This window comes from Anomaloglossus baeobatrachus, chromosome 3 (assembly GCF_048569485.1).
Source record: "Anomaloglossus baeobatrachus isolate aAnoBae1 chromosome 3, aAnoBae1.hap1, whole genome shotgun sequence".
NCBI lineage: Eukaryota > Metazoa > Chordata > Amphibia > Anura > Aromobatidae > Anomaloglossus > Anomaloglossus baeobatrachus.
Window position 1 is genome coordinate 161,026,918 of NC_134355.1, and position 27,073 is coordinate 161,053,990.

Sequence of the window (27,073 nt, forward strand, 5' to 3'; positions counted from 1 at the left end):
TTGCCATTCCTGAGGCTAGGCAAAATAGGCCTCCACATATGACCTTCCTGGGAGCTCCTGGCGGCATATGTAACCATCAACCCTCGTGATCTTGTTTGGTGTCTTGAAGACGAAGGGGCTATCCTCAAGTTGTCAGCAGTTACCGCTGGGGAAAGTAGCTTCTGCCTGTACATTGTAGTATTTGATTCAATATTCAACATTGATTTCAGATGTTTTGTGGGCAACTCTAAGCTCCTAAATTGGGGCATCTTTATGCCTTTACAAGGCATATAAGGCAGGGTTTTTCTCTGTAAGAAAAGTGATTTATTATATTTGTGGGGCAAAGTATACTGTAATGCAAAGGAGACCCACATTCATTTGTGCCTCTTGTAAATGCTTAGCATAGTCTTCTTTCTGACTGACGTTTCTGTCACTTGTCTGTCATGAAACCAAAGTAATCTAAACTCCTTATTTTAATGGAAGTTTTAGTACTTGACCTATTTGAAGGATAGGCCATCATTATCTCATCATTATCAGTTTGTAGGGAGTGAGACACCTTACACCCTCACTAATTTGTTGCTTTTAGTATGTAACCTGTAAACAGTGAATGGATTTGAACTATTGATGAGCAAGTACTACCATGCTCTGGTGCTCTGTACTCTTAATGAGCAGTTGATGCTCGGATGACTCTGGTACCAAGTATCGTAGAAGTCAAGGGAGAACTGTAAAGAAATCTGCTGGAAAAATGTTCTAGTCCCTCATTGTCTTACATTATACTCGGCTACTCGAGTCGCACTAATTTGAGCATCCAACTGCTCATTGCAAGCATGCTAGTGCTCACATATCACTAGTTGTTACGAGTACAGAGCACCCGAGCATGGTAGTGCTTGCTCATCACTAGTAGTTAGGAGTGCAAAGCACTCGAGCATTGTAGTGCTCGCTCATCATTGATAGTTAAGAGTACAGAACACCCAAGCATTGTAGTTTGCCACTAATCTGAAACACACTGCTCCCTTTGCTGTTTAGTGGCCATTCTCAGATTCTGCAGCTCAGCTCCTGCTTCCAGTGGATGTCAAGCTGCAGAACCTGTAACCCTTTCAAAGTGGACAGAGCTGTGCTGTTTGGCTGAGGCCACACAGGAATTACTGCGTGTCCTCACATACCACTCGGTACACGCTCGTAGCAAGCATGAGCAGAGTATCCTGCGAGGGTCATGCAACTATGTTCCGATCGTGCGATTAGACCACAGCTGTGGAGGGGAGGGAGAGATTGATCTCCTCATCTACTCCGCTAGCTGGCTATTGCGATTCTCGCACTGCACTCGCATTACACCGTTGTAACGCAGGTGCAGTGGAATGTTTCTCTCGCCCCATAGACTTCAATGGGTGCGAGAGAAACAGATCACATTGCACCCGAAGCATGCTGAGACTGTTTTCTCGGTCCGAATAGGGCTGAGAAAATAATCGCTCATGGGTGCTGCGTAGAGTAGAGTAATATTGGTCCGAGTGGAATGCGATTTTTATTTTTTTTTTTTTTTTTTTTTTTTTTTTTTTTTTTTTCCCCCCCGCACTCCACTTGCTCTGATTTTTTTAGTGTGTCCTAGGCCTTTTACTCCCACTGTTATATCCGGCAGCTGCCAGTGTTGAATATGGCTGATCTGTAGGAGAGTCCAGGGTCACCGATCTATGGATATGTCATTAATATCTGGAGTCTGGATAACCCCTTTTTACCCCCCCCCTGTCATCCTGCTTGTTACCGTTTTAGAGCTGACCATGTTGGATCACTTGCTGATCTTCCACGTGAACACTGTTTTGCATATGCAGATCATCCACGTGTACCTTTTTGTTGCACAGATTGACTGAATTTCTATCGTCACGCCTCTTTTGAAAATATTTGCCATGCTTTTTACATTTTTGTCAAAATATCTTGCCTTGAGAATTTTTTAAAGTTTCTGAGAAATCGAACATTGAAATTGTATGATGATGATCCGCGAGTGCTCTTGCATCTCTCCTGTCCGCCCCTCATTCTTTTCCGCCATCTGTGATTGACAGGTCCGTCTTGTTTCAGGGACCTAATAACATATTTGCACGCTTTTTTTTTACTTGTTATATTAACACTTGCTTTTTTTTTTTTCCCAGGTCATCCAAATCACATCCAGGGCCTGTTGTCCACATCAGTGATAATCCAATGGATGAAGGAAAGGTAGGTGTTAATTTACTTTTCGCTTCGTGGAAACATTTATAGAAAAATATCAAAAAGTTCATTGCCAGACAGATTGCCTTTAATGAAATATGCTATCCCAAAAAATTCTAGGACATTTTTTGCATAAGTCTTTTCATGGCTGGAAAGGTCAGTATTTGCAAATAAAAAGGTCTAATTATAAAGAATGAGCAAGATAAAGACATAAAGCTTGTACAATGTGGCCTCCTCACTGCGGCTTATTCAGGACCTATTTTATAGAGTGTTGTGTAGTTGTTGTACCTGAGGCACCATTATTACTGGCCTCATTTATGACAGAAAACCTATCGCCTCAGGATCTGACTCCAGTCACTGAGGTCACCTTGCCGCCAGGATTTTTTTTTTTTCTTAACAATACAAAATAAAATGGGCATATCTGTCATTCTGTGAAGAGGAATTCAAGTATTAGAGAAGGACAGTGCTCACAATGGAGAAAAAAAGTCACAACTTTAAAAAGAAGTGTTTTATCCTGCAGCTAAATGTAATAAACTTTTGATTGACACGATTTGGTACCAGAATTGAAAAACTGCTACGGAGCCTGCCTCGTAAGATGCATGTCATGAGTTTGTTCAATGACCTTTAGCATTGAACTTCTCATACTTAATCCGCTTATGTATTCTGCTTTTAGCTACAAGGGGTAAATGGGATGAATAGTGCTCGAACTTGGTCTTGTCAGCCCTGAAGATTTTGGTCCTTAGAGCTGGTTTTTGGGACAATGGCTGCGAGGGCTGTAGGGTTGTCATATTTTGATTACATGCCTTGATCACTGCCAGCTGTGCTGACCTAATGTACATGCCTAAGTGTGATCCCCAACAGTCTCCATAAAGCAAAACTCACTTCAAATACCTTCAACATATCACTCCTATTTTTTTTTTTTTTTTAATGTGTGTTTATGTGTATGGTCTGTAATCCAGGAATGGATTAAGAGTAGCCAGGGCCCCAGGAAGTTTAGAAGACGAGGGACCCCTCAGCTCGATGTATCATGACATGTCACATGATCCCCCTTATAGGCTATGTGCTTAACTGACTGTTGCACATCTGCTGACATACGACAAGAAAGATCTAACATTTTCCCTCTCATGTACAGTCATATGAAAAAGTTTGGGCACCCCTATTAATGTTAACCTTTTTTCTTTATAACAATTTGGGTTTTTGCAACAGTTATTTCAGTTTCATATATCTAATAACTGATGGACTCAGTAATATTTCTGGATTGAAATGAGGTTTATTGTACTAACAGAAAATGTGCAATCCGCATTTAAGCAAAATTTGAGCGGTTCAAAAGTATGGGCACCTCAACATAAAAGTGACATTAATATTTTGTAGATCATCCTTTTGCATAAATAACAGCCTCTGGTCACTTCCTGTAGCTTTTAATGAGTTCCTGGAGCCTGGATGAAGGTATATTTGACCATTCCTGTTTAAAAAACAATTCCAGTTCAGTTAAGTTTGATGGTCGCCGAGCATGGACAGCACGCTTCAAATCATCCCACAGATGTTCAATGATATTCAGGTCTGGGGACTGGGATGGCCATTCCAGAACATTGTAATTGTTCCTCTGCATGAATGCCTGAGTAGATTTGGAGCGGTGTTTCGGATCATTGTCTTGCTGAAATATCCATCCCCTGTGTAACTTCAACTTCATCACTGATTCTTGAATGCACATTATTGTCAAGAATCTGCTGATACTGAGTTGAATCCATGCGACCCTCAACTTTAACAAGATTCCCGGTGCCGGCATTGGCCACACAGCCCCAAAGCATGATTGAACCTCCACCAAATTTCCCTGTGGGTAGCAAGTGCTTTTCTTGGAATGCCGTGTTTTTTTGCCTCCATGCATAACGCCTTTTTGTATGACCAAACAACTCAATCTTTGTTTCATCAGTCCACAGGACCTTCTTCCAAAATGTAACTGGCTTGTCCAAATGTGCTTTTGCATACCTCAGGTGACTCTGTTTGTGGTGTGCTTGCAGAAACTGCTTCTTTCGCATCACTCTCCCATACATCTTCTCTTTGTGCAAAGTGCGCTGTATTGTTGACCGATGCACATTGACACCATCTGCAGCAAGATGACGCTGCAGGTCTTGCAGGTGGTCTGTGGCTTGTCCTTGACTGTTCTCACCATTCTTCTTCTTTGCCTTTCTGATATTTTTCTTGGCCTGCCACTTTTGGGCTTAATAAGAACTGTACCTGTGTTCTTCCATTTCCTTACTATGTTCCTCACAGTGGAAACTGACAGTTTAAATCTCTGAAACAACTTTTTGTATCCTTCCCCTGAACAACTATGTTGAATAATCTTTGTTTTCAGATCATTTGAGAGTTGTTTTGAGGAGCCCATGATGCCACTCTTCATAGGAGATTGAAATAGGAGAACAACTTGCAAGTGGCCACCTTAAATACCTTTTCTCATGATTGGATACACCTGCCTATGAAGTTCAAAGCTCAATGAGGTTACAAGACCAATTTAGTGCTTTAGTAACTCAGTAAAAAGTAGTTAGGAGTGTTCAAATCAAGAAATTGATAAGGGTGCCCATACTTTTGCACCGGTCAAATTTTGTTTAAATGCGGATTGCACATTTTCTGTTAGTACAATAAACCTCATTTCAATCCAGAAATATTAGTATCCATCAGTTATTAGATATGTAAGTGAAATAGCTGTTGCAAAAACACAAATTGTTATAAAGAAAAAAGGTTAACATAGGGGTGCCCAAACTTTTTCATATGACTGTATGGTGCTTTACATAACATAGCGCTATACATAATAGATCATTGATAGGAAATTCATTTTCCTGAGCCACCACATGAGACCATGACTGTTGGAAAGGGCTGAACTAAAAGACTGAAATTAATGCTGTTCAATATTAATATTAACATGTTAATTATAATTATTTTATATTAATAATTGTATCACTTAATATTAAGCAGAATTAAGTATGATGACACCTCCCTATATACAGTATGTGCCCCAACATACACTGAAGAGCAAAAGGGTAACAATGTTTTGAACTTTTGACTTTCGGGCTCCATATCTCACCATCCACTACAGCTTGGAATGTGAGACTACTCTCATATGCTAAATAGTAGCAAGTCAATTTTATGTATTAGATAGCCATAGTGATTGTCTATAAAATGAAGGTAATTTCACAATCGAAATTGTATGAGATATGGCCTGAAGGTCAAAAGTTCAAAATATTGTCTTTTGCTAGTGTTGCTCCCTATACACAGAATGAGCCCTCATATAGCCTCCCTATATACAGTATGAGCATTCATTGCTTCCAATATACAGTATGAGCTCTCACCTAGCCTTCTATATACAGTGTGAGTCCCCACATAGCCCGCTATACACAGTATAAGCCTACAAATAGCTCCCTATATACAGGATGAGCCCCCCACATAGCTCCCTTGATACAGAATGAGCCCCCATATAGCTCCATATATACAGGATGGGCTCCACATAGCTCCCTGGCTGAGTCCTCACATAGCCTCCCTGCATATAGGATGAACCCACGCACAGCCTTCCTTATATACAGCATGAGCACTCAGGTAGCTCATATATATAAGATGCGCCCTCGCGTAGCCCCTATATAAAAGATGAGCCCTTACAGCCCCTACACACAGGATGAGCTCTCACATAATATATATATATATACACACACACACACACACACACACACACACACACGTGGCCCCCCCATGTGTATAGTATGAGCCCATATATAGCTCCCTCACACATCCCATACACATATGAGAATAAAACACATACCCATACCCCCCCCCCCCCCCGCTCCCCAGGCCCACTGCTCTGGTCCCCAGGATTCTTCTCCTTTTTGTGGCCGGTGCGCACATCACAGACGAGGCGACTGGAGCTATGCTGGTATTCTCTATTGCCAATAGCGGAGTCCTGGGAAAGCTACCAGCTTGGCGATTTACGCCACCACCGGCAGTGGACAAAGCATTATAATGAGTGCAATCTGGCCAGGGGCCCGCCTGGAGCCTCAGACTTCAGGTGGTAGCCCAGATTGCCCTTATTACAATCCACTTATGTCTGCAATGTCTATGTTGATATACTCCCCGACTGCCGCCGTCTCCATTATCCGGCGCCTTTCTGCTCCTTTTCTCAGTGACGTCGTTGCACAGAAGACGTTTTGGGTCACGCTATATTTTACACGAGCGCCAAAAGTCTCTTAAAATGTAAGGTTATGTAACCTCACTCTTACGCTCCATAGACGTGCATTGTAAATGCCACCTCCATCATTCAGAGAGCGCAGAGTGATCTTTAGACTCAGAAGAACTATTATGTCACTGAAAAATTGAGTAGTACAACCCTGGATTCTGTGGAGACCTGTGGTAGGTGAGTATATTAATACACTCACACTACACTATACACATATTCGCAAGTTTAATCAAAAAAGTTAGTCCCCATTTTACCATCTGCAGGCTCTTTGTAATAATCAGTCTACACCATTGCATTTGACTTTTGTCACTGTTTTGCCAATACTACAGTTAGATATAGTTAGTATTCTATTTCTAAGGCCCCCTTCACACGTCCGTGAAACACGTGCGTGTTTGGTCCGTTTCCGTATATACCGGAGACACGGCCAAACGTGCACCAATGTTAATCTATGATTGTGGTCACACGTGCGTTATTTCATTATGTCCGTGTGTGCGTGTCCATGATCCGTATGTGTATGCGTTTTGCACGGATGCATGTCCGTTATCTGCACGGAGCACGCACACGTGGACACAATGAAAGTCTATGGGTATGTGCACACACGTTAGTAAACACGTATGCATCTACCTATAGTCCGTGTCCGTTTGGTGTTTTTATTTCTAGTGATAAAAAGATACATGAAAAATTTTTTAGTGTACAGAAATAATGGCATTATACAATCATGGTAACAAAAAAGGGCAGAAATATTCACCACATTATAATGCATGAACCATAAACTATGATATACAAAAAATGTCAACAAAAAGACAAAAATGAAGAATCTGTCAGTTGAGCCGCTTCACTAGCAGATATACTGTCCACCTAAAGGGACCGGCCATCATCAAATCAGTGATCAACTCCTCTGGGATCTGGTGACCATCGTTGTTCTTGCAGGTTCGGTGGCGTTGTCCCCCCCGCCTAGGTTTCCTCTTTGACCTCTGCGGTTTCTTTGACCTAAAAAATGTGGTTTTGGTCGTCTGGTAAAGGAAAATTCCGAATCCGAAGCCGAATCACCACTAGAGGAATATTGGAAACGTCTTGGAAACACTCTGGAGGATGTATCACGCCACCGATAAACTCGATTATTTTTATAGTCCTCAGTATCCCGTAGGAATTTTTCTCTTTTAATTTTTTGACTTTCAATTTTATGGATTTGTAAATCTCTTGTAACTTGATCTTTGATTTTCGCCAGATCCTCAGCCGAAGAGGTGGAATTTAATTGTTGCTCAATCACGACAATCTCTTCACGTTTGGTAATGATCGCTTGATTTAAATAATCCAAAGTCAAAGTCATTAAGTCAAAAGAGCATTTGTTAAGAATCTGTTCAAAACGATTACAAAAATCAGGGTTGTCACTGAAGATGGTCGGTCTTACACCAACCCGTAGTCCTCTTGGAATTCTTTGAACACGTACGTATTCTGCAATAGTGGCACAGTGCAATTCCAAATTTTGTAATTTTCTAGATTCCTTCTGAAAATCACGGGTTCGAAGCTCAGAAGTAGGAATATGCAAAAAATCACTCTGCACTGTGGTACGGCTCATAATATCTGCCATTTCATCCGCAGTATAAGAAAACGCCACATTGGCCATTATAAGAAAAAATGAGGGTGCACACACTAAAGGATATACTATATAGAATATAGAAATGTGGCACTCCTTCTATAGTCGCTGGTGCTTGGATAGGGTCCCACCCCAGATCAAAAAATTGAAAAAAATCCAGCACTCAAAGCATTCAACTGAAATTGTTTTATATTTTATTCATTGATCTGTGTAATTATTAAAGACGTTTCGGTCATCCGACCTTCATCAGTTTACACTACAATAAAAAGATACATGAAAAATTTTTTAGTGTACAGAAATAATGGCATTATACAATCATGGTAACAAAAAAGGGCAGAAATATTCACCAGGATGGTCCAGCGTCGCATCCAGCGCTGCTGCATGGAGGTGACAGGAGCTGCAGAAGACACCGCCGCTCCGGTCACCTCCACGCAGGTAATGAAGACCCCCAGCCTAACAATAACATAACGTGGAGCTCCCCATCCTGAGAATACCAGCCTTCAGCCGTATGGCTTTATCTGGCTGGCATTAAAATTGGGGGGACCGCACGCCATTTTTTTTTAATTATTTATTTATTTTACTGCACAGTATAGACCCGCCCACCGGCTGCTGTGATTGGGTGCAGTGAGGCACCTGTCACTCAGTGTGGGGGCATGTCTCACTGCAACCAATCATAGGCGCCGGTGGGCGGGGAAAGCAGGGAATAGGAGATTGTTTAATGAGCGGCCGGCTTTTTCAAAATAGTAAAAGCCGCCGCAGCAGTGTGAATGCCGTGCAGGGCCGCGCCGGGGATCGAGGAACGGTGAGTATGAGAGAGGGGGGGAAACTTCAGTTACTCGGGGGATTAGCGGTCACCGGTGAATCCTTCACAGGTGACCGCTAATCAGTACTCGACACAGACAGAGCCGCGGTATGAGGATGAAGTCGGGTGAAGTTCACCCGAGTTCATTCTCATCGCGCAACTCTGTCTGCTGTCAGCCGACGTTTATAAACGACATTGTGCATCACACACACGGACATTACACACGGAGATTACACGTACACATACACGTTAATTCCACAAGCACACACGGACGTTCTGCACACAAACACGGCTAGCATACGCAATTCATACAAGTGCCACACGGACCATAAAAACGGACACAAAAACGGGACACGGACCCGAAAAACGGCCCGTAACACACGTGCGTGTTTTTCACGGACGTGTGAAGGGGGCCTAAGCCACAGGCACAAATCCACGCCTGAATCTACATGTAAATGTGCCCTGTGCGAAGGCTCAATACAGTCTGAGTTACTAACAGCAAAACGCATTAATGCCACCATTAGATTAACGGACAAGTAAATGCCTCACTGCTATGCTGCAGCAGAGTCCTAACTAATCCCAATGAGCCTGTATCAGGCATTTATAGTAGAATTTTTGCAATTAAACTCTAATACCAAAGGGGAAATAATAAGGAGAGACATACTTTATGGAAAACTGAATATAGCCATCATCCCAATAGATATTTTTTTTTTTTGTTTCATCTGATATGTAGATTTTTTGCTCTAACCAGTATGTCTTCAAATAGTAGAGGATGGTATCCGGATGCATCTTGCTGTGGTAGCTACTAGTAATGAGTGAACCCGAACTGTGTCCGTGCAAGGACCCCAACAGTGCATTCCTAGGGAACTCCCTGTAACTGTTCAGATATAGCCACCCGGATAATAAAAAAAAAATTAAATAAATAAAGGAAAAATAAAGAATAATGAGGAGCTTTATATTTGTGGCTTCTCCCGCACAGCTGTAACACTACTTCCCGGTCTGCTCATTAACCCTCATACATCTTCACTGCTTCCCCCACCAACCTTCAGCCCCGGCATCTGTGATTGGTGGCAGTCAGACTGCGCCCCCACCCTGTGTGACAACATCTGTGACTGGTTGGAATCACACATGTTGTCTGCATCCCTTTTAGTGGTGTAACAATAAACAAAATAAAATAGCCGTAGGGTCCCCCCCCCCCCCCCCCCCGTATCGTGATATCCAACGCAGATAAAGCATACATCTGCAGTCCCCTGCTATGTGCTTATCTTGGCTGTGTATCAAAATAAGAGAGATCCTATGCAGCTTTTTTTCTTTTATGTAAATAAATAGTTAAAAAAAATAAATTGCCTGCGATCCCCCCCAATTTTGATACCCAGCCGTGATAAAGCCAACAGCTGAGGGCTAGTATTCTCATGATGGGGATGCCCATGGTTATTAGGCCCCCCCAGCCTAAAAATAGCAGCCTGCAGCCGCTCAGAGTTGTTGCATCCGATAGGTGTGACCATTCCGGCACTTAAATCAGCTCATCATGTATACCCTGGTGCAAAGACTATTGGGGTAATGTAAGGGATTAATGACAGCTCACAGGTGCCACTAAACCCTAGATTAGCAATAGGAGGCATCTGAAATCCTCATTACTAATATACTGTAAGTGAATAGAAATTAAAAAACACTGAAAAAATCCTTTTGTTTGAAATAAAAAACCCTGCACTCTTTCTCCAATTTAGTAACCCTAAACACACAGTTCCATCGTAATCTACACAAGGTCCCATGACAATCCCGGCTCCGCTACGTATTGAAGGTGCCACATGTGGGCACAATAAAAAAAAAAAATATGACCGCCCACTGTGGCTTCAGGCAGAGACTTACTGAGAGACAACTGTGAGCGGTGAGGTCATTCAGTTTTTCTGTGGTCACAGCTGGAGGTTCCCGTGGTACCCATCCTTTGACCTCAGGTAAACTGGCTCACTTTCTCTTTACATAGTCTGTGATGTTCCCGGAGTCAGATGAGGCGGCTGTGCAAATTGTCGTGATTATAAATGTGACTGTGCGGATTCCTTTAGCGGACATACATACTTACATACACTCAGCTTTATATATTAGATATATATGTAATTTATTCTATATATATCTTTATTTTCCTCGCCATTTTGTTTTGGACTTTCATTTGCTGACTTCCAGCGAAAGCAGAGTGTAGGGGTCTGAAGTCACATAGGGAACAAATGTGCAACGCAGGTCCCAGCAGATAGACATCCACCAATCAATAAACAACCCATGTAAGGAAAACCTTCAAAAAGTATATGGCTCTCAAGTATGGAAATGTGATTCCACTTAACGCCCCCGTCACATTTAGCAACTTACCAGAGATCCCGAAAACGATGCGACCTGATAAGGATCGCTGGTAAGTCGCTAGGAGGTCGCTGGTGAGATGTGACAGTCAGACCTTACCAACGACTCAGTAACGACCTGTATAACGATCTCTGCTGTCTTTGGGACCTTGTCACACAGTGTCAAACATAGCGATGCGTCCTGCCCAGCAGGACATCGCCTTTGAAGAAAATGGTCCAGGACATTCATCAACAACCAGCGACCTCACAGCAGGGGCCAGGTCGTTGCTGGATGTCACACACAGCGACATCGCTAGCAAGATCACTGTTGCATCACAAAAAACGTGACTCAGCAGCGATGTCGCTAGCGGTGTCGCTTAGTGAGACACGTGGCCTTTAGGGTTGCCCTTTAGAGCGTGATTACAAGCCTAGGTAGACGGGGGATATTATTGAATATACTTGTCCTTTTCTGTCAATGGCTATAAGGATTGAGTTTTCCTGTAGAATCCTGTATCTTGGTGAACTTAACGTTATGTAAAGCTAAGCCAACCAAAGCTAGTAGAGCCCCGTTACTCCTCTTGTGGAAGACTTCTGTTTAGTTCTTGGAAAATTCTTGCCATCCGTATCCCTTGGTGCTGACATCTGTTGTTAACGACAATGGCAGTATCTCTACAAACTACAAATTAAAGTCTTTCACGGTGTAATTTGAACATCTGCTCTTCACTGATATGATTGTGCACATCTTGATAATTCGGCCAAAAGCCTGAGATGAAAACACTATTTTCTCCCATCTTTTCTATCTTGTAGTCAGCTAACTTAAGTGATCTAATGTCAGAGAATGGGGAAGATTTAAGAAGAAAAACAAACTTTAAGTTCTCTTTTTTTAAATTAAAGAAACAAAATGAAGAAAAACTTGTCTGTTTAGTTAGAGCTCTAACATTACAGTTTTGTCTTTCAGCTGCTAATTGGTTATGAGTCTGGTACAGTAGTATTATGGGACCTCAAGTCGAAGAGAGCGGACTACAGATATACCTACGATGAGGTATGTCAACTTATTTTCCATGTTCTTGATTTTTAATAATATTGTGGTGTTTGTGAAATCTATATAAAAAAAATCTACAAATGAGGGAATGATATAAAAAATAGAAATGTGCAGCGTTCACGCACGTGATTTTCCACTCAATGCATCTTCTCCTATAATGTCATCTTGTGATGTAGCAGACAGCTTGCAGCATAAATATACGGTACTAGTCATGGCTGAAAGTGCTGGCACCTTTGAAATTGTTCCAGAGAATGAAATATTTCTCCCAGAAAATTATTGCAATTACACATGCTTTGTTATACATGTTTATTTCCTTTGTGTGTATTGGGACAGCACAAAAAAGAGAAAATGGCAAATTTGACGTAATTTCACACAAGACTGGAAAAATGGGCCGGACAAAATTGTTGGCACCCTAAACTTAATACTTGGTTGCACACCCTTTGGGATAAATAATCACAATCAGTTGCTTCTTATAACCGTCAACAAGCTTCTTACACCTCTCAGCTAGAATTTTTGAACCTCGCTTCTTTTTCAAATTGCTCCAAGTCTCTCATATTTGAAGGGTGTCTTCTCCCAACAGCAATTTGAAAGGGAACCTGACACCAGTTTTTAAGCCTATGAACAAATGCCACCATCTTCCTTTTCTGTATTCCACAAACATATGTATCGGCTTTTGACTCCCCCCTAAAATACCATTTGATATGCTCCTGCACTGTATGTACTGCTCAAGTGCCGTAATCAGAATGATATCTCAATGACATTGCTTGGGGCTTTCGCAGTGATGCTCTATCCTCTGCCCGTGGTAGCGCATAGAGTGCACCTGCACGGGCTTGCGACGGTACTGCACAGGCACAAGATCTAGGTTCATTATGTAGATGATGCGATTAGCAGCAGAGAGGATGCCCATGGAACCGGATCACTTTAATTTACATATAGCGCAGGAGCATATCAAATGGTACATTTGTGGGGTATACAGGTGGAGTCAGGAGCTGATAGACACGTTTCTGGAATGCAGCAAAGGAACAGGTAAAGGTGGTTTAATTTTGTTAACAGACTCAAAAAGTGGTGACCGGTTCTCTTCAAGATCTTTCCACAGATGTTCAATGGGATTTAGATCTGGACTCACTGGCTACCTCACAACTCTTCAGCGCTTTGTTTCGATCCGTTTCTGAGTGCTTCTTGAAGTATGTATGAGGACATTGTCCTGCTGCAAGACCCATGACCTAGGACTCAAACCCAGCTTTTTGACACTGAGCTATACGTTGCCACCCAAAATCCTTTTGGTGATCTTCAGATTTAATGAAGGCTTTGGAAGTGCTTATCCACCATCCAGGCTGTCCCGTGTTGCAAACTTTCATAAATTTTTATCTGCCTTCCTTGTCCAGGGAGATTAGTTAGTGTCCCATGAGTTGTAAACTTGTTGGTTATTTTGCTCATCGTGAACAAAGGAACATCAAGATCTCTGGAGAATGATTCGTAAGCTTGAGATTATTATTTTTTAAAACGTTTGGTGCTCAAGCTGTCAGTTCTTTTCTCCTATTTCTCTTCTGTATGCTTAGTGTGGCACACAAACACACAATGCAAAGATGGAGTCAATGTCTCCCCTTTTTATCAAGTTTCAGGTGTGATTTTCATATTGCCCACACCTGTTACTTTCCACAGGTGAGTTTGAATGAGCATTACATACATGAAACCGTTATTTACACACAATTATATATTTATTTTTTTGAGAAATATTGTCCAATTTGCCTTTTTTTCCCTCCAGTTTTTTTTTTCTGTTCCAATACACAGAAAGGAAATAAACATGTATGACGAAACATTTGTGATTGCAATCATTTTCTGGGAGAAAAACGTCATGGTCTGGAACGATTTCAAGGATGCCGACACTTTCGGTCATGACTCTATATATAAGGCTGAACTATATAATGCTTTGACTCACATGATGGTAGCATCGCCCGGACAGGCCGGCGGCTCTCCTGACAGGAGCTTGTCTGCTGCATAGAAATTCATGAAGCAGACACGCTCCTGTCAGGGGAGCCGTCTGCCAGTCTAGGCTATGTAATCCTCTCGTGAGTCACACACAAATGTGACGCCAGCCTAAGGCCCGTTTCACACATCCGGCATTCCGCTGGATTGCCGGATCCGGCACACTCCAGTACAGTGCAATACAGTACAATGTCATTGCGGCAACCTCCGGTCACATGCTGTCATGTGACCGGAGCTTGCAGTGATGCCATTGTACAGTATTACACTGTACTGAAGTATGCCGGATCCGGCAATCCAGCGGAATGCCGGATGTGTGAAACTGGTTTATGAAGATTGCCCCTTCTCCCAAGCTTTGTGTTCATGAACATAAGGTTACAACTCCTGTAACTTCCAAGAGAAAGAATATACCTTTGAATAACACAGAATGGCCATTTTATTTGAGACTTTTCCTGTTTCACGTTTGGAGCTTCCCCGAATGTAAGCTCAATATGAGGTGGTGCAGCACAAAATAAAGTTTTCTATTGAGCAGTTTACTTGAAAATCCACATTAGAATGGAAAAATGGAAATATTGGAGTGAATTTAAAGAGGCATGGTTAAGGGTGCTAGAACAGCTGAGGTCTGCATGTAAAACAAAAACCCAGATAGTCTTGTGGAGTTTTCTCGTAGAACAGTCTTGAGTTTACTAAGAATGTGTTTGCTGAAAATTATTCAGCAAAAGGGACCGACCTGGTAAAGGGTCTCCCACTGCTTAATTTGACCTAACATGTGAAATCACATAAGGTTTTAATACATTTGTAACCTGTCCTTCTACCAGTGCAGCAGGCAGCGGGTCATGTGTTCTGTATATATGCAGCTTCTTCCTCCTGTTCGGGTTTTGTCCCATCAGCATCTCTTCCGGGCTCTGGATGAGCATGTCACACTCCTTCTGGTGGGGGCAATGCAGCAGTCATTTGATTGATGCTTTGTCTGCATCTTCATCTCAGTCCATTAAGTTACATTTACACTGAAAAATATTTGTGAATGAGCATTTAGATGGGATCACTAGAGCAAGTGGAGGCTTGGTACTCAGCATGCAGATTCAGACTAATGGACTGAGATGCAGATGATGCATCAATCTAATGACTGATGCACCGTCCCCGCCAGGAGGAGTGTGACATGCTCCTCCAGAGCCCGGAAGAGGGGCTGATCGGACAAAGCTGAGCAGGACAGAGGAGCTGCATGTGAATAGTAGATAACATCAAGTCCTGCTGTCAGCTGCCCTAATAGAAGAAGCTCGTCATTGAGGTATATTGAAAGCTGTCAAAAGTTGGGGCAAATGAAGTTTAGTTGAAAAGTAGTAAGAAAACCATTTAACAAAAGGGGCTAAAGGAGGATATTAAGAATTGTTCTGTGAAACACGCAGTGCACAGTCAGGTAAATTGCAGCCGAATACAATGTTTGTGTTCAAATTGATAGCTCATCATTCCTTGCTACAAATGGCACACTACCACATCAAGTGCTACTGCTTGTCAGTTTGAGTAACCTAATCTGAGGAATCCCCAGGTTTCTGAAGCACCAAGATAATCAGAAGATCAGAATTTGTCGCATCAATCTTGGAAGCCTCTTATACATAAAAAGTTCAGACTGTTTGGGGTGGAGTAATGCGAGTAACTGCTTTTTGCCACTCGCTGATTCCTCTAATACCTATGACAGTATGGTTTACCTAAGAATTGCATTGGGACCAAGTTCATTGTCTCATGGAACCTATTACACTTATAACAGAAAAACACCTTCAGCAGGATAATGCATTTTGCCGCAAGTTTTGCGTCGTCATGGTGTGGTATCACATGACAGCAATCCTTTATTGCTTTCATGGCCCTAAGGCTAAGGACACACTCTCATTAAAGCGAGTACATTGCATGACACTCTGCTCCCACTCTGCTGCGCTTGTAAGCAGAGTGTCATGCCACTGTGATGCGATCCTGCGATCGGAGCACAGCTGCGGAGGAGAGGGCGGGACTACTCTCCCCATCTCCTCCATTGTCAGCTGATTCGTATATCACACTTCACTCTGCTGTAATGCGAGTGCAATGCCATGTTTCTCTCGCACCCATAGACTTGTATGGGTGTGAGAGAAAACTAATCGGATTCCACCCGCAGCATGCTGCAATTGTTTTCTTGGTCCAATTGGGACTGAGAAAAAAAATCACTCATGCGAGCTGCCCCATAGAGTAACGTGTCCGAGTGGAATGTGATTTTTTTAATTTTTTTTTATTTTAATTATTATTTTTTTTAATCGCATTCCACTCGCTCCATTTTACCCAGTGTGTCCTTTAAGGCCTAAAAGTCCTCATATTTTAAGCCACTGTGGAAGATGTCCTGTCTACATGCAGCATTATTACTGCGGAACGATTTATTAAGTATGTAGCACAACAAATTGCTGAAGATCTAATGAGCGTAACACATTAGATGTCCCTAATAAAGTCGCCATGCAATGTGGTATCATGTGCCCTTCATTAGCCAGTACTGATTATCTCTGTGCTACTTGTATACTCGTATTAAAGCCCTCCCATGGATATTAATCTGTAATATTCAATTGTAAGAAGTAACACTGCTGTTAACCTCTGAAACGTTTATAGCCAGAGATGTTTGTATTTACAAATTACAGATGGAAATAAAAGAAGGCATAATTGATACATTTTATTGTATAATCAGAGGATTCTTAGAAAAGACAAGGGTAAAAATAAAAGGGGTTGTCCATTGCTGGCCAAACCGTGCTTCATCAATTCAGGGTCCCATAGAAAATCGTGTATGCTCGCCTCCTGCAGCGGCGCCATTCCAGCGATGTCTTCACTGCTGTTACCAATAGATGACATGGCCCTATTATGTCCAGTGACCTCTGCTGCCAATCAGTGGCTGACCACCTGCAGCCTTTACTGTTTCCTCAGAGCAGATGTCTGTCCAGTAGTGAACAATCCCCTTTACCTAGACTAGCATGCTTGATATGCCATTCCTGAAATCATGCATCAAAATGAGTGTGCGGTGCTCGGGTCTTAGTAGTTTTGAGTGTTCTTAGACTGATCTCTATATCTGATGGGAGCTAATAAGCTAATGTACAATTTCATTGTAATTAATACCAATTTCTGCTTATGGTTAGCCATGACCTAACTAGTTTCTTAAAAAAAAAATAAAAAAACACACAAAAAAACCCAGTACATTGAGACCAGCGTAATCTAAATAAACAAAACTGATTTGTAACAGTGACTTGAGCAAAAAATAAATGAAAATTTTCAATGACCTAAAACTGCATGTACCCAATTATACATTCACCGCGTTATGTTCTCACTATGGACAGTGATAAACTTCTATCAACGATCTAAGCAGCACCTCCTGTATGGTAAAGTCACATATGGCAGATTTGGAATATGTTAGCAGGTGTTTTCTATGTAATCTCAGAGCAGCATAATGTAGGAGCAGAGAGTCTGATTTCAGGCATGACCCTTGTTAGGATGGGTGAAGTAGTTTCAATTACAATCAGCGTTGTATCAGCAGGACATTATCACTGCAAGACTAGGTGTCCCAGGTGTCCCATGTAAGACAGTCCAGCTAATCTTTGTAACCCCTGCTCCAACACTGATTAGCAGCTTGTTGACAATGCACAGTGTATACAGGAAGCTGCCAATCAGTGGTGTGTGTGGGGTTATTCAAAGCTCCACATTCATAGTACTGCTAAATCTACAGCAGAGAAAATGGATTCCATTAAAACTGCACCCAAGTGGTCTAGTAGGTGACACATTGTTGAAGTAAGGCTCTCTGCCCCTACATCATGCAGCTCTTGGATTCTATAGCAAAAAACTGCTGACAGATTCTTTTTAAAGTTATTTTTAAACGAATAAGAGTTGTCACATTTTTAAAAACAATTCTACTACATGTGAATTGACTGTCATGTTCAGTAGGAAGCAGTGTACCTTTAAAACGGTATTCCCATCTTCAAGAGACTATCACAATATGTATTAGGTGTAATAATATTGGCAAATACCTCCAATTAGAAGTGTTGTATAGTTCTCCTGATTAGCTATGTCACTTACCTCATGTGCAGGGCATTATAGTAGCTTAGGTATCTATGGTTACGACAAGCAGCATCTAGCTGTCCCTATATGTGTGACTATAACCTTCGATACGTAAGCTTCTGTAATACCCTGCACATGAAGTAAGTGACCACTAATCAAAAAAACTATACTACATTTCTTATTGGAGGTATTTTCTAATATTCTTATTATTACACCTACTAAATATTGGGATCTTGGAGATGGGAATACCACTTAAAGATTTAATAGCCCTTTAAAGGGGTCTGGTGCCACGAACATCCACATTAACATGCAAATGAAGTGGATTGTCACATCCAGGACACTTGCACGATACCTACCAATTGCACATATGACACGAAAGAGGACAGTGGCCGCAGACCTCTCAGAAGGGAAGTATCTGGAGCTGGAATACCCCTTTAAAACTTTGTGGCTAAAGCTTTCTTCACCTCAATGTGTGCCACTGATTTTACCAAGAACGACCCCAATAACCTTGAGATAAGTCTGTAGGGTTCTGCTGACGTGCCCCTTGTTTTGACAGAAGAATTAGTCCTGCTAGAAATGACCTATTCTGTAAGAGAACCTTTGACACAGATGGTAACAGATTCTAGGCTCCCTGTTTGGTTTTCCTGCAGCCTCCAGAAAGGCGCATCAACATACTCAGAAGATTTCTGATGCCCTCTGCTGGCAGCTGCGAGGAATATGCATTCCCTGCGTCTCGGAAATAGTAATGTAAATGCCTCAGTATCTCAAATTTGGAAGTCTTCGGTAGCAGAGCAGCACGGAGGGTCTTTGTTTTTGTTGGTCCTTCTCGTTTGGGATACGAGGATTGGAGCTTGTGCAGTTTTGTATTTTTAAGACTCTACATGTCATTTTGGATAGATTATGGAGCTGGTTTGCAGATTTCTAAGAAAGCATTCGCATCACAATATAAAAAGTAGCAGACGTTTCTCAGCACAGTTTTCAGTTCACTGGTGTTGGGTTTTGCCTCCATTCTATGAGCATAATGATGACAATTACCATTGTATGAGGCTCGGTGCTCAGCGTTCACGAGGAATCTTGGCTATCATGCAGTGTATCCAGTCTTAACACAGAATACTTACTGCTTAGAAGATAACCTCTTTAAGCAGAAAATGCCAATTGGGGGATTAACATCTGGCAGCTAATACTCCGTCTGTTAAGTAAAGGCACTGAAAGGTCATGTGAGGAAACTCCGTGTACATCTGTCATTAGCCCACTCCCCACTGACTAACTTTTCCTAATGTTTTTAGCCTACATCTGAAACCATTACTACAATATCCACAGATGGTTTAATCCCACTTGGTTTTATAGCTGCTACTACTAATGTGAAATAAATCTTTAGATTGTGAAATGTGGAGGCCTCCATTTGTGGTGGGGGCTAGATAAGCTCGGGAAGGCTTACTAGGCCTTGAATTTCTTCTCAGCCAATGTTAATTTATAAAAAAGCATACGACCTGTTGGTATAGCACTTCCCCGATTTATTAAACTTAATTTTGTGCTAAAAAATGAAGAATAAAATGTATATCACTTCACATAATGCCCTGATATACATTAGACCCATGTCAGCTGAATCTGATGTGTTCGTCCAACAGTCTGTATCAGGAAACTGCCCGTCTGGTGTTTAGGGGAGATGTCTCCTGGTACTTACCTACACATGACCTTCGATCCTCGCAAAATCTCCTTCTCTACTCCCCTCTCATCTCCTCTTCCCACCATTCCATCCAAGATTTCTCCCGTGCCTCCCCATACTCTGGAATGCTCTGCATGAGCACATCAGACTCTCGTCTACCTTGACAAGCTTCAAAAGGAACTTGAAGATCCACCTCTTCCGACAAGCCTACAACCTGCCGTAACCCTCAGTCTGATATAGCGCCGCACAATCAGCTCTACCCTCACCTACTGTATCCTCACCCATCCCTTGTAGACTGTGAGCCCTCGCGGGAAGGGTCCTCTATCCTCCTGTACCAGTCTGTGCCTTGTAGTGTTTAGGATTATTGTACTTGTCACTATTATGTATACTCCTTTCACATGTAAAGCGCCATGGAATTGATGGCGCTATAATAATAAATAATTAATGTTGATAGGACATATCCAATTTTACATTGTCGATCGCATTGTTATTCCTGAGATACGCTGCTGGCCAAAGTGTCAATCAACGGCTTCTTCCATGAGAACAGAGGAGCACTCCTGTGTATGGGAGTATCGGACGAAAGAGTAGCTGTAACATCATTTGGCCGACGTCCATCTAATATGTATGGCTGGCTATAAAGGGGTTGTCCACTACTACGACAACCCCTTTTGATTCCACTGGTTTCCCCCAATTAAAATAAAAGACCCTGTAGTGACTTTGCATTCTGGCACCGTTCCAGCACTATCTGTAATTCAGTTCGAGGCTCACATGACTTTGTGACGTCACGCAAGCCCCGCATCCAATCACCGCCAGCTTCTCTCTCACAACGCTTCCAGACCTAATGAGCAATCAACAGGAAGTAAGTGGTAGCCGCAATGTGTCACTTCCTGTTGAGTAACTAATTTAGTCTGAAGGCGAAAAATCCAAAGCCAGCCATAATTGGACACAGGGCTCGCGTGACACCACAATGTCACGTCAGCCCAGAACCGCGATTAATGAAAGCGCTGGAATGGTTTTATTTTAACTTGGGAAACCAGTGGAATCAGAAGGGGCTGTCCTAGGAGTGGACAACCCCTTTAAGCTGCATTTATTTGCACAGATCTCCGACCAGCTAGACCTGTTTTTCAACTTATAAAATTGGTCGGAGCTGGCATTTGCACCAGATATTAACCTTCTTCTGTTGTAATCACACTAGAACATGCATTATAGATTTGCCTTTCAAATATCTGTTTGACGCTAAAATCATTGTTTACCTTTTATAGATATTTTTTTTAAACACAACATACATTTTTCATAATAGATCGATATAAATTTTCTGAAATTGGCATTGACACAAACACTAATTTTGACCAGATCGGACAGAAATTGTACGTGTCTATGAAGTTTAACTATTTGAAATGGGATCTCATCCGGTGTACGTGTTTTGTATACTATCAGCTATTTGGATTACTTTTTGATTAATCCTTCTCAAAATTAAATACTTTTGAGAAAATGTCAGTGTAGCATTGTAGGTGTTCAAAGTAATATGTAAGTAATTTTCACATGTAGATATCCCATAAGGCTGCTTTCACACTACGTTTTTTTAACATGCGTCATGAACGTTTTATTAACGCAAAAACGGATCCAGTGCAAATGCGTTTTCATTTCAATGCATTTGCAATGGACTCGCGTCAACATGCGTTCACCTGCGTTTGCGTGCGTTATAGTGAGGATCCAGCGACTTGCAGTTTTTTAACTTTTTTCAGACACGCTACTTGTAGCGTTTTTGAGCTGCGTCCAAATACTGTTTTTCACTGGATCCTGATTATACTGCACGCAAACGCATGTGAACGCTGGCATGCTGATAGACAGGATCCTGCTTGCTCTACAGAGCATGCCCAGAAACCAGCCTGGCGTGATCAGTCTCTCTCTCCCCCTCCCTCTCTCCCCCTCCCTCTCTCCCCCTCCCTCTCTCCCCCCCTCCCTCTCTCCCCCTCTCCCTCTCTCCTCCCCTCCCTCTCTCCCCCCCTCCCTCTCTCCCCCCCCGCCCTCTCTCCCCCCCCGCCCTCTCTCCCCCCCCGCCCTCTCTCCCCCCCCCGCCCTCTCTCCCCCCCCCGCCCTCTCTCCCCCCCCCGCCCTCTCTCCCCCCCCCCGCCCTCTCTCCCCCCCCCCGCCCTCTCTCTCCCCCGCCCTCTCTCTCCCCCGCCTGAGAGCGGTGGACGCTCATAACCAAGGTAAATATCGGGTGACCAAACAAAGCGCTTTGCTTAGTTACCCGATGTTTACCTTGGTTAAGTGTGCAGGGAGCAGGCAGCCCGGCTCCTAGCAGCTACGGACGCTTGTAACCAAGGTAAATATCGGGTATCTAAGCAAAGCACTTCGCTTAATTACCCGATGTTTACCTTGATTACCAGCATTTGCAGCTGTCAGATGCCGGCTCCCAGTCTATCACGTTCAGTTACCCTCACTCCCGATCACATGACTCCAGTGCCCGCCCATAAACTTCAAGTGGCAGGATCCTGCAAAATAACACATGCGTTTGCATGCGTTTTTCTTTGTAAAAACAGGATCCACTTTTACACCAAAAAAAATGTTCATGACGCATGTTAAAAAACGTAGTATGAAAGTAACCTAAAATAGTATTATCGGTGCCACGTTTTAGCCTCCGTATTCCAATAGTCTTATAATGTTTAGTTTATTAATGGGAAGAACGAATATAAAAGCCCCTCCAAACAAGTTCGGAACTGAATTGGTCTTTTATGAAAAATGTTTTATGTACGTTTTTTTTTTCCTTGAAAATGTTAAGCTTTCTGTAAATTTTAGCTTTCATTATTTTTGTTTTATTTTAAATAAACAAGTAAAATACCATATAGCAATTGATATCTACCACTAAAATAAAGTGCAATCTCATAACTACAATCTCACAAATGTGGATAAATAGAAGCTTTCCAAAGGTAGGCCACATAAAGTGACACGTCCGATTTGAAAAAGTGGCTGCCCCTAAAATCCAAAATACTGTGTCCTGAAGGGGTCATCATATACAAGCCTATTGATTTAATATGGATCACCGCATTGCTGTCTGTTCAAAATGATTTAACCCATTAAAGCATGATGTCTTGTACTCATTTACCACTGTATCTGTACTTTTTTTAGATTTTGGTAGATATCAGTAATTGTTTTTGTTTCACTCTTAGGCAATCCATTCTGTTGCTTGGCACCATGAAGGGAAGCAGTTCATCTGCAGCCATTCAGATGGTACACTGACCATATGGAATGTACGTTCTCCTGCCAAGCCCATACAGACAATCGTTCCACATGGTAAGAGATGCTTATCCAATGTTGTTTTCACACCACATGGACACCAAACTGTAGACCTAATAATCTGTTAGGTATATTTTTTTTTCTTATGAAAAAGCTTTCCTTTATGAAACTATCCTTACTCTTTTGACTCCTGTAAGCCTTAATTCAAATCTGTCACCAGGTTTTAGCCTCCCCATTTCTGCGAGGTATCTCTACTTTACTGCAGTTTTGATAAAATCACTGTTTTTTTTTCTGCAGCAGATCTACCAGTTCTCTGATTACTCAGCTCAGTATAACCCTGCCTGCACCATTGATTAGCAGCTTTTTAACTGTGTACAGTGTAAACATCTCTCAATCAGTGGTGTGGGGGGGAGATATACATAGGTTATGAATATGAAAACTACTCTAGTGATAATCTTATGCTGGTAAAACAGAGACTTTATTAACACTACAGCAAGCAACCCAGTAAGCAATACATCGCTGGATTCAGCATCTCTCCTCCTACATTATGCTGATATAAATTAGGTATAAAAATCTGGTGACACATTCCCATTAAGGGAACCTGTTAGGTCCAATTAATGTTATCAACCTGTAGTTATAGGGTTACGTCCCAGTCACACACAACGCCTTACCAGCGATCCCGACAACAACATGTCCTGATAAGGATCGCAGGTAAGTCGCTGGGAGGTTGCAGGTGAGATGTCACACAGTCAGATCTTACCAGCGATGCAGGAACAATACAGGTCGCGGTAGCGACCTGTATAACGATCTCAGCAGTCACTGTGACCCTGTCACACAGTGTCAAACACAGCGATGTGTCCTGCCCAGCAGGACATCACCTTTGAAGAAAATGGTCCGGACCATTCTGCAACGACTAGCGATCGCACAGCAGGGGCCTGATCGCTGGTAGGTGTCACACATAACGAGATCGCTGGCGAGATCGTTACTGCGTCACAGAAACCGCCTTTAATCTGCAGGTTAATGACGTTATGAATGAGCCCTGCTGCTGTGCAGAAAGTGCTGCATTGGGAGAGAGTGAACTTTATTCTTCCTAGGATTGCCTGCTTTCCGTTATGCAGCTCAGTACCAGCTCACAGCACAGAGAGGTGGCTGTAAGTGCACCCAAACACTGATTGACAGCAGGTTCAGCAGTGCATCCGTACAGGGCCCGGGCAGCGTCATCACAGGCAGCGTCTGGGCGTGCTTACAGTGAATTTGTTGCACATATATATTGCGTTTCACCCATGTCTGGAATTAAGTATTTAGTTATATTAGAGCTAAAAACACTTTGTGCATTCTGACATTAATTGACTACAATTGCTCGGTTTCAGTATTTTAAAGGTGTCTCAATAAAAGAATATTGATTTTAAATTTTAAGATTCTTCTGAAGGAAGAGTCCCCTATTCTCTACATTCATATATGACGACATGCATGGTGCATTGTTACGCTTCCTATACACGCTGCCCATTACAACAAAACAGATAAAGCAGACAGCTATAGGCTGTAGTCCCCAGCCGTTTGCTTATCTATACAAAATTGGGGGGACTGCACACCGTTTTTAAAATTATTTATTTAAATAATTAAAAAAAAAAAAAAAAAGCCGCATAGGGTCCATATTTTGATACACAGCCAGGATAAGTCCACGGCTGGGGGCTTCAGCCTGTAGCCGTATGCTTTATCTGCGCTGGGTATCATAATATGGGGGGACCCTACGCCAATTTTTGTGTTTATTTTTTACACCACTATAGAGATACAACCAGCATAAGTAATTCCAAACAAACTGACATGGTCATGGTCTTTTGTAATACATGGTCACACATGGTTGGGGCGCGATCTAACTGCAACCATTCACACACCAGGACTGTGGGCAGGGGAAGCAGTGAAAATGTACAAGGTTTAATGAGCAGCCACAGAAGTAGTATTACAGCCGTGCGGGAGACTCTAAGTATAATGCTCCTGCTATAATTCCCATAGCCTTTTCTATCACCAATTTACAGCACAATGTTCAGGTCCCATAGACTTGTATGGGGTTTGGCATCTGGGTAGATGTTTAGGTTCAAGTCCAGTCCTGAACCAGATTCACGACCAATGACATACTAGTACGTCATGTCAGGGTGATCCTTGCACATGTCTGCGGCTATCAGGTGCGGGTGGATCCGCGATCCACTCTCGCCTGGTTGCCACTTAGATAGCGCTGTCAAAATGTGACAATGCGATTTAAATAACCGCAGCGGGAAAATATCCTTTCCCTGCCACCATCGGAGGCCCCATGATGTGATCACAGGGAGTCGATGGTTGCCATGGTAGTGACTGGTCATGTGATGACTCCTGTTGCTATCATGACGTATTTCCTGTGCGAGCCGACAGAGCGCCGGCTCACACAGGAATACTTCATTTCTGCTGATCAGAGCTGTGCAGCTGTGATCCACAGAAATGAACAAGCGATCAGACTGCTGAGCCAAAAATTCCACTGGGGGACTGGTCAAATAAATAAAAAAATGTAAAAAAAAAAAACCCCAAAGCAGAAGTTCAAATCACCACCCCCCCTATTCGCCCCACTGAAAATAACACCGTTAAGAAAAATAAAAAATATACATATATTTGGTATCTCAGAAATGCCCGATTTTATCAAAATATAAAATCAGTTAATCTGATTGGTACACAGTGTGGCAACAAATAGTTAAAATTGCGGCAACTAAAAGTAATTTTTTTAAAAATGCTATAACAGGCAATCAAAATGTAGCATCTGCACAACAATGATATACTTAAAAATGCCAGCTCGAGGTGCAAAAAAATAAGCCATCACTGAGCCCCAAATCCCGAAAAATGAGAACACTTTAGGTTGCGGAAATGGCACCAAAAGCTCAATTTTTCTGATTTTTTTTTTTTTTAACCCCATAGATAAAAGTATACAAGTTTGGTATCTTATAACACGCACTGACCTGAGGCATCATACGGATACATTAGTTTTAACATATAGTGGACACGGTATAAAATATCCCCAAAACAATCATGTAATCAAAGCACACTATTTGGTAAAACTTATGGCTTCATGCGAAAGTAAAACTCATCCCACAAAAACTAAGCCCTTATATGGCAAGATTGACAGAAAAATAAAAAAAAAGTTACAGCTCTCGGAGGAAGGGGAGCAAGAAGCGGAAAAGGGGGTTAAAAAAAAAAAACTGTCTGGACCTGCCAAACCACAAGATCTGCGAGTTCGCCCATCTCTAGTCACAACATAATAGTGATGTATAGCTGCGCATGATAATGCATACATTCGGGCTCAAGATTGTAGCTCATTCAGCAGGTTGATCTCGGCTCTGTTTGCCAGGAATGTGCACTTACATATTTTAACATTTACATGTATTAAATAAGGTTCCACTTTATTCTCATTCTACAATCCCTTCCTTTTTCCGGTCATTATTTATCTATTTCAGTCTGCAGTACTGATTTCACAGCAATATCGATGCGGCCAATAACTTTGCTCTACAGCACTGTCAGTGTGGATGGCATGAGCCACTGAACTCTGTGCTTGGCTGCAGCACTGCTAATGTGAGGTCTACGCTGCAGACCATAATATACACTGGGTGCAAGGGCATAGACTCGGGAAGGGTGTGTAAAGCACAGTTTTGGTTGTGGGGGATATAGAGCAAACCGTGCATGGTGACAACTTACCTGAAAATAAATAACCCCCTTTTAGGCCACGTGCATACCCTAAGTATTTGGTCAGTATTTTATCTTAATATTGTAAACCAAATCCAGGACTGGAACAATCAGAGGAAAAGTACAATACAAACACGGGTACCTCTTTGGCACTTTATATCCATTCCTCGTTTTTCTTACAAATACGGAGGTAGAAAACTGAACGTGAAAAATAGTGGACGTGTGCACGTGGCCTTAATTAGTATTACGTCTTTACTACTGCATCAGGGG

General features: G+C 42.2%; 1 protein-coding gene across 3 annotated transcripts in view; it reads left to right on the top strand.

Moving 5' to 3' along the window:
* Window positions 1–27,073, top strand: part of STXBP5 (syntaxin binding protein 5) — a 611,224-nt gene that overhangs the window by 312,431 nt on the left and 271,720 nt on the right. For all 3 annotated transcript variants that reach the window (XM_075339550.1, XM_075339551.1, XM_075339552.1), the window contains exons 6-8: window positions 2,118–2,181; window positions 12,076–12,159; window positions 23,035–23,158. In XM_075339550.1, coding sequence (XP_075195665.1) covers window positions 2,118–2,181; window positions 12,076–12,159; window positions 23,035–23,158 — 272 coding nt within the window. The remainder of the gene's footprint in view (window positions 1–2,117; window positions 2,182–12,075; window positions 12,160–23,034; window positions 23,159–27,073) is intronic.